Source organism: Trichosurus vulpecula, chromosome 1, assembly GCF_011100635.1.
Source record: "Trichosurus vulpecula isolate mTriVul1 chromosome 1, mTriVul1.pri, whole genome shotgun sequence".
In the NCBI taxonomy this organism is placed as follows: Eukaryota; Metazoa; Chordata; class Mammalia; order Diprotodontia; family Phalangeridae; genus Trichosurus; species Trichosurus vulpecula.
The window spans coordinates 440,335,945-440,350,119 of NC_050573.1; the positions used below are offsets into that span (position 1 = coordinate 440,335,945).

Consider the following 14,175-nt stretch of genomic DNA (forward strand, 5'->3'; position numbering starts at 1 on the left):
TTGACCATCGTCTCTCTCAGACCCTGATGGAGACGACAGCTCAGGACCCTAAAAGCATTTGGAATAGCAAAACTTACAGCCCAGTGTCAAATATTTCCACAGTATAAACTGAAATGATTTTATCAGTGGAAATGATACTAAGGAAGGGGCATTATTATCTGCTTTCTTGTTGCTCCCTAAGAACTTTGGGACCTTTCAGTTGAAACTTCCATGTGCTTTTTGTCTCTACATTAGCATGTGAAGCCTTTGAGAGCAGGGCCTGTCTGAATTTTCTATTTGTATACCCAATGCTTAACACATATTAAGTACTTAATAAATACTTCATTCATTCATTCATTTATTCAGGACTAGATAAAAAAAATCTTACCAAGAAAAGATTCCACATCAGGGACTTCTCCTAGACCTTCTAGCAACTCATTCAGGGGGTCCTCTTTTTCAGAAGCAATTGCATCTTGGTGTTCTAATAGTAGCTTAATATTAAAAAAAAGACATAAAGACAAAAGTCATATGAGTTAATTCTTAACCTGCCACCCAATACTTTGTCCATTTCCTAGGTTTTTTTTGGACATACTACTTCTATTAAATGTAGCTGAGAACTTGAATGTGGGGGATGGAAGTGAAAAGAGACTTTTTTTTCCCTTTCTCTTAGTTCACAAGGAAGCAGCAAAAGTAGTAGCAGGATACAGAAATGCACAGTGTTGCTATCAGACCTTATTTAAGTATTTCAGTTAACAAAGTTTCCTGTTCTAGCCTTGCTACCAACTTTGCAGAACAGATGTTCCATTTTTTTTTAACTTTATGGATCTAGATAACATGTGATTGGGTGATGTTTTTCTCCATCAGGAAGAGGGTCTAAAATCAGTAGAAATATGGTGCCTACACAAAGGGAATACACTGCCAACTCTCCTGGTGGTCTGCATACAAGAGCTACATAACATGGTGTGAGTTGAATGAGGGGTATGCTGTTGAGCTACATGCCCAATTCTTGTCTGCAATGCAGCTTTAGTTTCTGTTATTGATTAAGAATTGATTAGACTTAAATATTTCTTTTACAACAGTTCCCTGTTGCATTTTGAGAGGAATTAGTTGCCTTTAGGATGCATGTAAACAAGCATGCAGTGAGGATTTTACATTCTATCCCTGCTGTGCTTAAGAGTCAGTGGCTAGTACAGTGCCTGGCATATAGTAGATGCTAAATAATACCTGCTGATTGATCCTATCCCCTAAAGTGGATAATAGATAGATAGCTAGGATAAGAAAATTTCTTAGACTATAGAATTTTTGTCCTATAAAGAACTACAGGAGTATTAGAACACTAGAGTAATAGAATATAGATATAACTATAGGATTAATATCCTGTAGTCTGACAAATAGAGTATTTGAAAAGTTTCTTCTGGGGGTGGGAGGGGTGGGCTCTGTTTTAAAGACACCAGCTTGTCAAAGGCCAAATGAACTCAGGCAGTGAATTGTGATACAAAAGTGTCTCTATTTGTATGCTTTCTTATCTAAAAGAGACCATTTGCACAATAGCACTCCTTCCAAACCATACTTCCTTTTTAATTTCTGCTTCCAGCTTAAAACACAATGGAATCCAAGTGAGTACCTAAATATGCTTCACATGATTTTGCTTCTGTACCAAATTCCTATTAACAGGAATAATATTCCACAGAGAAAAACAATTTACTAGGTTTTTTTCTTCAGTGTGTGTGGGTACACACACACATACACACACACACACAAAATCCCCCTTAAATCAAGAATTAAAAATTGATTGGATTTGGATATTTTTTCTAAAACAGTCCCTAGTTGCATTCTTGGAGGAAGGGATTACTTGCCTTTAGGATGCACGTAAATATGCATACCATGAAGATTTTGTGTTCTATCCCCATTACGCTGAAGAGTCATGTTTAATAATATATGTACTGCACAACTGTGTAAGATGAACAATTTCTCATATTCTGAAAGGGTATCCCTTTTATTTGGGGAATCACCAAATCCCAATAATTGGACGGGACTTCTGAGGCACTGGTAATGTCTGTGCAACTCTCCTTAAAAACTTCCAGTGTCTCTATTGCTTCTAGGATCAAATGCAGACCCTTCATCCTGGCATTCAAAGTCTTCCAGGATTGAGTTCCAGCCTTTCCAGCTTCATTTCCTTTTGCTTTCCCCCCACCCCTGCTACCACAATACAACTTTCCAGCCATATTGAACTATTAGCTGTTCCTATTAACTAAATATACCCTCTCCTGCTTTTATGAATTTGTATAATATGCCCTCTCTCCACCACTCTGTCACTCACAAATCTCATCTTCTTTCAAGGTTCAGCTTGCTTAGGTAATATCCTCATTTAAGAAGTCTCCCTTCATTCGCCTCTCCTCTTACCCCTTCTCCTATCATTTGTTAGACAGCGAAGTGGTATAGATAGAACTCGGGTCTGGAGTCGGAAGCCCTGAGTCCAAGCCTCAGACTCCTCCTAGCCAGGTGACACTGGGCAAGTCACTTAATTACTGTTTGTCTCACTTTCCTCAACTATAAAATGAAGGTAACAGTAGCATCTATCACCTAGGATTGCTATGAGGATCAAGTGAGATAACATTTGTAAAGGGCTTAACACAGTGCTTGGCACATAGGAAGCACTTAATCCTTCCCTCCCTTCCTCCTTCTTTCTTGCCTTCCTTCTGTAATGTTGATGGGATATAAGATCTTCTCTGCCTATTAATAGGCCTTACATGGACCCACTGGGGGAGGAGCTTGTTTAGGGGAGGCTTACTTGTAGGAAGGCTTTCACACCTGCTGGTACTAAGCTAATTAGGCACTGAGTCATGAAGGTTGTGATGCTTTCTGGCTCTGAGCCTATTATCCAGAAGTGTGTGTATGTGTGTGTGTATGTGTGTGTGTATACATGTATGCATGCACGTACGTATGCATATATGTATACATGTATGTGTGTATTATATATGCATATGTGTATGTACGTATAGATGTTTATATATACATATACCTGTATGTATATATACATATACATATACACACACATACATATACATATACATACACACACACACACACACACACACACACACACATATATATATATACACACACGCCCTGAAGGGAGGTTTTGCTTTGGGGGCTCACTTATGAGAAGGACCTTGTGATTTCCTGGTAGAGACTCTGAGTAGCCCTATGTTCGGACCCCTCAACTGCTCAGATGTAAAGGCTCTATCGATCCAGGGATGTATGTGAAGTGTACAGCAATATTGCTTTGATCAGGCAGTCAGAGCCCTGTCTGTTGGTCTTTATGCTAATTTCTCTGCTTGTATTTTCTCTGACATTCAGACTGCTGACTTTTGCCCTGAACTAGTGAATGTTATTAAAGAAGACTGTTGACCTCTTACAAATCCATCTTTTCTAGTAAAACAGATCAAAGAACCTGTGCTAGCAGGCCATCCTGTGTATGCTAGGGTGCTTGCTGTTACACCTTCCTTCCTTTTTCTTCCTTCCTTTCCATCCTTCCTGCGTTCCCTCAGGAAAGAATGCAATTTCCTTGAAGATAAGTACTTGTTTTTGTCTTAGTATTCTCAGTACCTAATACAGTGCCTGGCACATAGCAGGTGTTTTATAAATTGTTGTTAAATTGGATTTATGGCTATTTCCCTCATCATCATGTAGCCATTGTGTTGCACTGTTCCCAGTAAAATAGAATATTGTCAAAAGGCTATACAGACCCTGCCCTGCATGAATTAGTCCCCTGCTTGTCTACAAATTTTTCTTTTTAGAAATTTTGTACTACTCTACATGCCTTCTAATGTTTAGAGGAACTTTTAGAAGAGAAGCAAATCCTCTTTATCCAATTTATGCAGCTCACTTTTTCAGCTAGTCACACAGAGCTGTGGCAACGAACAAAATGGAAAGAGACACCTCGAAAAGCATTTAGGGTCCCCAAAGGACTCACAATTTATATATAATAAGTAGATATGGCTTGGCAGGGTGAGTGATGGGAGGTATTCCCCTGCTGACCAACACTTTAAGAGAGCAATGAGAGCATCAGTTAATTTCCTTGTGATATCTTTGGAAGACAGAGGAACCCAGAGTCGGAATGCAGTCTATCCCCTAAACCACAAGTTTTAGTTCATTCAAAAAAAAATTTATCAAGCAAAAATAGAATGGATCAACTGTGTCTTTTTCTTGTAGATGTCACTCAAACCTCACTGATGGGAAGGTGAGACTACAGCTGCACACAATGACATTTCATTATTATCTATGATTTTTAGTTACCTGTTCTATACTTGACTTTCAATATAAAGGGCAACTGCATTAAGCATCCCAGAAAGAAATTTGGGAGAAGGTTCTCTTTAGGAATAAAAAGTATTTAGTAAATAAAGTTGTCTCTATTTTTTCTTAAAAAAATTCCTCAATATCTTAAAAAAAATCTCACCAAAGGAGTCACTTTCTCCTTTAAAAATGTGTAAAAGGGAAATTAGTTATGCTCTCCCATCACAGTTCTTTACAAGTATTTGTTGATGATGACATTTATATATGAAGCTGACAGATAGAGCCCAGTAGTCATATGTATATGCCAAAGGTATTGCCTTAGAAAAAGAGAAGATCCCCTGTGGGCTGTTGGTAACAGGGTTAGGATGTTGCCTCTACTCTCCACCTCCTGAATGGAGGAAAGTTCTTATCTGTCAGGGAGACAATGACCAAGTCCAGAGAGGATTAAAAGGCAGGGTAAGTTAAAGGGTGGATCTGGTTCCTTCTAGTGGGGGATATAAAGGGTGTAGCAATGAAGAAAGGAGAGAGTTTCTCCATGAAATTACACATTCACAATCTGATCTCTTAACTAGGCAGTATAAAAATATCAGCAACTGTACCTAATTATTTAGGAAATGAAATTTACAAAGGAACAAGAATAGGAAGGCTTATGGTCAAGAAATTTGGGGAATAAAGAGAAAATGACATGGGTTTATGTATACATAAACACAAAACTTCTGTTAAAATAACTACGTTTCCTCTAATATCCACCCTCCCAAAAAACAAACCAAAAGCCCCCCTAAAAACTAAGGACAGCTGAAAAAAATACACTGACAGCCCTGGTCATTTTTCATGCCAAGCTACTCCCTTTTTACTTACGGAATGAGTGTTGATGATCTCTTCTATTGATATATATATGATGGGTTTGCTGACTGTGACCATGTCTGTATATTCATCAATATTAAACTTGTCTTCAGGTTCAGGGACATTACATGCTTCTTGGAAAAAGTTTCTAACAAAGGAAAAAACACAAGTTAACACAAAAATTAACAAGGTGAATGGTTTCATTAAAATAATGTTCAGAGAATCTGCCCCTTGGAGAAGGCAGAAAATCTTCCCTAATCTCCCTCTTGGAGGATTCTCCATCAGAGACTCTCATCTCTGGGATATGCCAGTGTACCTCCCCCAGCTCATTCACATTTGCCAACATTACAGTGTCATATATAATATAGAGATCTCTATACCTCTGAGTCTCATCTGGAAGGTGACTAGAGAGGTGGGGATTCTTCTGTTGATTTCTGTTCTCCAAACAAGAACAAAGAATGGTAGAGAATTTTTTGAGGAGGCCAAAGGATTTCACGGCCTATTTGATCAAGAACTCATTTGCTCGAAAGAAAGAAAGGATAGGAATACTGAGGTGTAGGTTTAATTTTTTTAAATGTTCCCAGATATTTAAGTCAAATGACTAAAGGAATATTTTACAGAAAAGTTGCGAAATGCTTGTTGTGCAAAATAAGTATATATCATCTGACATAAAAAAGTTAAAAATAATACAATACAATGCAATTTTATAAGCAATGGTCATGTTTCATAATTAAACTCATGTTAGTGACTGAGATGCTAGACCTTGGGTAAAATAAATGACACCATACCTTCTGTCCTAAAATTTTAGTTGAACAAGTAGGAACCAGTATGTGATGAAACCACTGTTATTAACTATATACAGTGCTACTGTATTATAATATAATCTATAAAATTGCCCATCACTCTAATACTTCATTGCTCACCAAAAAGTTTACTATTTTAATTCAAAAGCAAAGATGGGGATTCAAGCTGTGCCACATATGCAAAATATAGTTATCACAGAAATCATAGTATATGCAAAAGAGAGTCTATTCCAAGGGTGGGGAACCTGAGGCCTCAAGGCCAAATGTGGCCTTCTAGGTCCTCAAGTGCAGCCCTTTGAATGAACCCGAACTTCACAGAACAAATCCCCTTAATTAAAGGATTTGTTCTGCAAAACTTGAACTCAGTCAAAAGGCCGCACCCAAGGACTGAGAAGGCCACATGTGCCCTCGAGGCCATAAGTTCCCCATTTCTGCTTGGCTAACAAAAGGGATGCACACTGTACTACGTACCAATCCATTTGTCAAATATTTGGTTCAATTCTTAGTGGTCCTGTCTCTAGCAGACCTAGGTTCAAATTTTGCCTATGATACCTACTAGCTTGTGTGATCATGGACAAGTCACTTGACCTTTGTGAATTTCAGGTAATTATCTAGGGTAAAATGATAGACAGGTTGTGATCTTCAGTGAAGGGAGTTAAACCACAGATCCTAGAAGTACAGTTTCAGTCTACACCAAAGTTCCAAACTGAGATTAGTCAGCAAAATGAAAGCCAAGATTATCAAGTGCTTAAAGAGAACATTAGGATAAGAAATGCCTCCACTTGCACAGATCTATTTCTTGTCTATAAGGGATCATTTAACACATACTTTGGGATTAACTCCTTAACAATTGAGTGGTGCAGTGGCTAGAATGATGGCCCTGGAATCAGTAGGGCCTGAGTTCAAATGTGACCTCAGAACTACTAGCTGTGTGACTTTGGGCAAGTCACTTAACTCTGTTTGCCTCGATTTTCCCATCTGTAAAATAAATTGGAGAAGGAAATGGCAAACTACTTCAGTATCTTTGCCAAGAAAATCCCAAATGGGGTCATGAAGAGTCCTATGTGATGGAAATGACTGAACAATAACAACCGAACAGAATATTCTAGCTCACAAATTTCTGTATTTAACATTCTGAAGGATCAGTACAAAGGGCATGAATTACACACCAACTTTAGTACATGCAACAAATTGGATTTTCCCAATCCATCAAGTCGAAACAGATTGTTTCCTACAATTGTTTCTTGCAGATGAGACAGGTTCTTCCTGAGTGGAAAAGTGTTCTTTAACAAAGAGAAATACATCACACCCATTATTATTGTAAAGATGAAAGTATAAACCCCTGAAATTTTCTCAGTAAAGACAAACCCATGTTGATATCAGAAAGATTATTTCCCTTCCAGGAAAAAAAAAAACTCAGTTGTGAATGATTTAGTGTAAATGTGTGGCTTAAATTACCTTCACAAGTAAGAAACTTAATGCAACCCCAAGTAAGAGAACATGAAGCCAGATCACTGAGCAAAGAGGTTAATAAAGTCAAAAGGAGTATTTTCTACTTTTCTATTAAGCTAAAATTCTGATCTATAGCCCAATACTTGAAATTAAAGATTTACTGGCTAAGACTTAGAAGTATTTTGCCTTCTGTTGACTTAGCTACTAAGAGGTTATTTGGTTTTAACAGACTATGACTTGGAGCAGTAAGAAGGAAAATGCAAAGGAATCATCATTATAACTTATTTTAAAAAAAAACACAACAAGAGGGGGCGGAGCCAAGATGGTGGCTGGTAAGCACGGACTAGAGTGAGCTCCGTACCCGAGTCCCTCCAAAAACCTATAAAAATGGCTCTGAACCAATTCTAGAACGGCAGAACCCACAGAACAGCAGAGGGAAGCAGGGCTCCAGCCCAGGACAGCCCGGATAGTCTCTGGGTGAGCTCTATTCCACACGGAGCTGGGAGCTGCTAGCTGGGAGCTGGGAGCTGGGAACGGAGTGGAGCAGAGCCCAGCCTGAGCGGCGTGGACAATCCAGTCCAGAAGCCGGGCGGAGGGGGCCCTAGCGCCCTGAATACGTGAGCAGTTACCAGACCCCTCGACCCACAAACACCAAAGACCATGGAGAAGGTTAGTGGGAAAAGCTGCGGGAGTGGAAGGAGTTCGCGGTTCGGCTTCCAGCCCCGGGGGCAGCGGAGGTGGGGCAGCTACAGCTGTTGTTACTTCCGGCTCCAGGCCCACCTGGTGGGGGGAATTAAGTGGCGGATCACAGCAGGGGTGCACAGCCTGCCGAAGATCTGAGCCCAGTCTGGACTGGGGGTCCTTGGGGAAGGAGGAGTGCGGCTCTGACAGAGCTGGCACCTCCCCCCCAAACGTAGAACATAGAACTCTGTAATCTACAAGCAGTCATACCCCACTGAAAAACTCAAGGGTCAAGTTAGTTGGTTGGGAATATGGCCAGGACGCGAAAACGCGCCCAGATTCAGTCTCAGACTTTGGATTCTTTCTTTGGTGACAAAGAAGACCAAAACATACAGCCTAAAGAAGACAGCAAAGTCATAGAGCCTACAACCAAAGCCTCCAAGAAAAACATGAACTGGCCCCAGACCATAGAAGAACTCAAAAAGGATTTGGAAAAGCAAGTTAGAGAAGTAGAGGAAAAATTGGGAAGAGAAATAAGAAGGATGTGAGAAAACCATGAAAAACAAGTCAATGACTTGCTAAAGGAGACCCAAAAAAATACTGAAAAATACACTGAAGAAAACAACACCTTAAAAAATAGACTAACTCAAATGGCAAAAGAGCTCCAAAAAGCCAATGAGGAGAAGAATTCCTTGAAAGGCAGAATTAGCCAAATGGAAAAGGAGGTCCAAAAGACCACTGAAGAAAATACTACTTTAAAAATTAGATTGGAGCAAGTGGAAGCTAGTGACTTTATGAGAAATCAGGATATTATAAAACAGAACCAGAGGAATGAAAAAATGGAAGGCAATGTGAAATATCTCCTTGGAAAAACCACTGACCTGGAAAATAGATCCAGGAGAGATAATTTAAAAATTATTGGACTACCTGAAAGCCATGATCAAAAAAAGAGCCTAGATACCATCTTTCAGGAAATTATCAAGGAGAACTGCCCTGATATTCTAGAGCCACAGGGCAAAATAGAAATTGAAAGAATCCATCGATCGCCTCCGCAAATAGATCCCAAAAAGAAATCTCCTAGGAATATTGTTGCCAAATTCCAGAGCTCCCAGATCAAGGAGAAAATACTGCAAGCAGCCAGAAAGAAACAATTTGAGTATTGTGGAAACCCAATCAGAATAACCCAAGATCTGGCAGCTTCTACATTAAGAGATCGAAGGGCTTGGAATGCGATATTCCGGAGGTCAATGGAGCTAGGATTAAAACCTAGAATCACCTACCCAGCAAAACTAAGTATCATGTTCCAAGGCAAAATATGGACTTTCAATAAAATGGAGGACTTTCAAGCTTTCTCAGTGAAAAGACCAGAACTGAATAGAAAATTTGACTTTCAAACACAAGAATCAAGAGAAGCATGAAAAGGTAATCAAGAAACGGAAATTGCAAGGGACTTACTAAAGTTGAACTGTTTTGTTTACATTCCTACATGGAAAGATGATGAGTATGATTCATGAGACCTCAGTATTAGGGTAGTTGAAGGGAATATGCATATATATATATGCATATATATATGTTTATGTATATATATAAGTGAATGTGTATGTATGCATGTATCTATGTGTATATGTATGTATGTGTATGTATGTGTATATATATATATGTAAAAGAGAGAGAGCAGACACAGGGTGAGTTGAGGATGAAGGGAAGATAGAGGGAGATAGGGAGAGATAGAATGGGGTGGATTATCTCCCATAAAGGTGGCAAGAGGAAGCAGTTCTAGGAGAGGAGGGGAGTGGGCAGGTGAGGGGGGAATGAGTGAACCTTGCTCTCATCAGATTTGGCCTGAGGGGGAATACCATACATACTCAGTTGGGTATCTTACCCCACAGGAAAGAAGAGGGAGGAAGATAAAAAAAAAATAAAAGGCAGGGGGATGATGGAGTGGAGGGCAGATGGGGGTGGAGGTAATCAAAACAAACACTTTGGAAAGGGGACAGGGTCAAGGAAGAAAATTCAATAAAGCGGGATGGGTTGGGAAGGAGCAAAATGTAGTTAGCCTTTCACAACATGAATATTGTGGAAGGGTTATACATAATAATACATGTGTGGCCTAGGTTGAATTGCTCAACTTCTTAGGGAGGGTGGGTGGGAAGGGAAGAGGGAAGGGAATTTGGAACTCAAAGTTTTAAAATCAGATGTTCAAAAACAAAAAAACTTTTTGTATGCAACTAAAAAATAAGATACACAGGCAATGGGGCGTAGAAATTTATCTTGCCCTACAAGAAAGGAGGGGAAAGGGGGATGGGAGGGGAGGGGGGTGATAGAGGGGAGGGCTGACTGGGGAACAGGGCAACCAGAGTATACGCCATCTTGGAGTGGGGGGGGAGGGCGGAAATGGGGAGAAAGTTTGTGGCCCGGACTGTTGTGAAGATCAGTGCTGGGGACCGGATGTGTTAAATAAATAAATTGCATTAAAAAAAAAAACACAACAAACCCCTCCCCCCAGAAAATATGCTTTTATTTAAATTCCACCGGCAGTTCTAAGTGCCTACTATCTGTGAAGTACCATCAGTAGGCATTAAGGATACACAGATGGTGAGGCACACAGATCCTGCACTTCAGAGTATAATTAAAATAAGGGGAAGATGTAGACAAATATAATTCAAGGGAGAATGTGGTAAGTGTGAATAAGAAGTCTGTGAAAGTTGTGTCAAGAAATTTGAGAGACTGTTTTTGTCTGGGGATATCAGGGTAGTCTTCATGAAGAAGATAGTTCCCTGGGTTGGGCTTGAATTAAGGACAGAATGTTGGCAAAGACAGGGAAGACAGGAGGAAATAGGGCATGGATAGTAGTCTAGTTTGGCTAGAAAATTTCTAGAGTATTTCTAGATAAGGCTAGAATAGAAGGAAGGAAACAAACATTTTAGGTGGTAGGCTTTCCAAATATTATCTCATTTGATTCTCACAACAATGCTGGGAGGTCAGTGTTACTGTTATTCCCATTAAACAGTTAAGGGATCTGAGGCAGACAGAGATTAGGTGACTTGTCCAGGATCACCCAACTAGTAACTGTCTGAGGACATATTTAGATGGAATTTTTCCTGACTCTAGGCCCAGTGGTCTAGCCACTTGCCACCTAGTTAGTTGCCTGTAGAATGAGAATGATAGATTAAAACTAAATTGGGAAAGATCTTGAATACCAGAATAAAGAGTTTATATATTTATTTGGTAGACAATAGAGAGGTCTTTGAAAACAGAAGTGACATGATCACTCTTAGGAAGATAATTCACACAATGGTATGAAGGATAGATTTAAAGGTGGATGAAGTACAGGCAAGCAGACCTTTCGCAGCAGTCTAGTCCAGAATTTATAATGGCTTAAACTAGAGGGGTTTTAATGGAAAGGAGGGGATACATTGAAGGGAATGAAAAAGTACTGAAGAACAATCTACCACATTTGGCAAGTGGATATATGGGATGAAGGAAAAGCCAAAGATTGCTCCAAAATTACAATTCTGAGTGACTGGTGGTTCCATTAATAGAAATAGAAAATTTAGAGGGACAGTTTTAGGAGGAAATGAACTCAGCCATTAAGTTTCCCTGCCTCAGGTCTTTCTCCCCTCAGCGTTCAAGGTGATCTTTCTCAAGTGTAGTTCTGACCATGTTTCCTCCTGCCCAATGAGTTCCATCACTCTAGATCATCTTCAGGATCAAAAGATAAAGTCCTATGTTTACCATTTAATGCTCTTCATAACTTGGCCCTTCCTACTTTTTCAGTTCTCCCTATACTTTACTTTCTTCCATTCACTCCAAGATCCAGGTATAGTAGTTTACTGTAATTCCTTGAACATTGTACACCGTGTCTCATCTATGTGCCTTAGTACTGGCTGCCCCACATACCCAGAATGCTCTATTTTCTGACCGCTGCCTCTTAGTCTTGCTGGCCTCCTTTGAGACTCATCTGTAGGAGTGTCACCTTCTGCAGGAGTCTCTCCAGTCTCTCCAGCTTCTGACGTCTTCCCCTCTGAAATTACTTTCCATTTGTATCATATGAATCTTGTACATAACTAGTTATTTATATGTTGTTTTCCCCATTAAAATGTAAGCTCCTTTGGGGCAGGGACTGGTTTTATTTTTTCCTTGTATCCTCAGAATTTAACACAAAGTTTCTAGCAAATATTAAAATTGACAGATTAATCTGAGGTTCTAATAGGATATACATGTGAAGATATCTAGTTGGCTATTGGTTATCTGGGACTCAAGCTTTAAGGGGAATTTGGGAACAGAACTATAGACTTGAGAAGTGATAACCAAAGCCATGGGAATGGATGAGATCACACAGAGAAGAAAAGAACACTAAGGACAGAGCTTCCACGAGTAGTATGAGGAACCAAAAAGAGAGACAAAAAAAGGAAGAGATGTAGGTAGGAGAAGAACTAGGAAAACAGTCTGTGTGGCCAGGTATCAAATGCATCAGAGGATGCAAGGACAGAATAAAAAGCAATGGAATTAGTGATAAAGGTCATTTGCACCTTGGAAGGAGGAATAAAGCCAGATTGACTGAGAAGAATGGGTAGTGAGCAGCTAGAGGTAGTGAACATAACCATTTTTATTGTTAGCTATAGATGGGTAAGATGGTACCCCAAATGAATGGGAGCAATGTTTTGAAAGGCAGCAGGATATTGGTGGAAAGTATACTGCACTTCAGGCCTGAGGATTTAGAGACTAATTCCATCTCTGCTTCTTAATTGATAAATGAACTTGGGCAATTCCAGTTAAATTCTGGGAATGCCAGTTTCTTCATCTCTAAATTGGGGATAATACTTGCATTATCTTATAAATTTGTTGCAAGAATCAAATGACAAAGTATATTGCATCTGCCTTGCTATCCAGCCAATTAAGGAAGCTCTAATTATTGCTATTAAGATGGTTTCAATTCTCTCCTCTGATTTCCAAGTAGGTTCAAACTGATTTGAAATAATATCCTTCTCCAGTTCTTTTCTCGATCCTCCTCTTTCCCTAAATGGGCAAATGAATAGAGAAAGAATCCTAAACCATTATATACAGTTTCTTTTATCCTCTTCCATGTTAATTTTTGGTCACACAAAATGGTCTTGCTTTCCCCACATACCCTCATAAAAGTTTTCTTCCCAAGCCACCGACTGTCCATACCTGAACTTCTCATAGTTCTCTGATAAGTAACTGTTCATGGATGAAAGATGGTCATTTTCACCTTCAAACATCTTGTTTGAGGCAGCATGCTGTAAGACTTTGGCCACTGACCCCAAATTTCTCCTTTGGTCAGGGTGTATCTGACCTCCTGCTGTCATGTCAATGATGTCAAAGCCATCTGGAGCAACAATGGCTGGGTTCATATACCGATAATATAGGAGGTTTCCTATAATCTGCAGAGATGGAAGAAAAATGGAACACTTTTAAAGAGAGAAAAAGGCTTTAGTTTTTAGTGATTAAAAAGCAAACAAAGAACGGGGCAGCTAGGTGGTGCAGTGAGTAGAGCACTGGAATGAGGAGGACCTGAGTTCAAATGCGGCTTCAGACACTTGACTGACACACTTACTAGCTGTGTGACCTTGGGCAATTCACTTAACCCAACTGCCCTGCCTTCCCCCCTCCAAAAAAAATTTCTCAAAGAAGTAAAACACCTCTCTAAATCTCTTAAAGGCTCTGCTTTCACGACCTGGATCTCAGATCTCAAGCGGAGAGAGCACTGGGCTTGGAGTCAGGACCTGGATCCTAGGAAAGTTAACTAAAAGACGGTAGGATAATGATCAACTGATAGGTTTCTTGTCCTGTACTGGAGATTTCATTACTAATGGGTTGACTCCTGGCCTAGAAACCCTCTCCAGCAATACAGAACAGCATGTTAAAGAGGCATCTGGAGCACTAATGGTGTAGCTACCTCGTCCATGATCACAAAGTCGGTATACATCAGGAGAGACTTGATGTTGGCTTTTCATGACTCCAAGAACAGTCTTCCATTTCACTGAACCATGCTGTCTCTACTAGATTAGTTATAGTTTATAGAGATAAGTTCATTTATTGCTTTTCTCAAAAGAGACCCACAACAATACTGAACAGGATGTAAAGAAACTGTTTATAT

At 39.7% G+C, this 14,175-nt stretch overlaps 1 protein-coding gene across 1 annotated transcript in view; it reads right to left on the bottom strand.

Moving 5' to 3' along the window:
• Positions 1–14,175, bottom strand: part of IQGAP2 (IQ motif containing GTPase activating protein 2) — a 288,287-nt gene that overhangs the window by 29,551 nt on the left and 244,561 nt on the right. The window contains exons 19-21 of the mRNA XM_036747108.1: positions 13,227–13,459; positions 5,134–5,266; positions 368–470 (exon numbers count right to left, since the gene is read on the bottom strand). Coding sequence (XP_036603003.1) covers positions 368–470; positions 5,134–5,266; positions 13,227–13,459 — 469 coding nt within the window. The remainder of the gene's footprint in view (positions 1–367; positions 471–5,133; positions 5,267–13,226; positions 13,460–14,175) is intronic.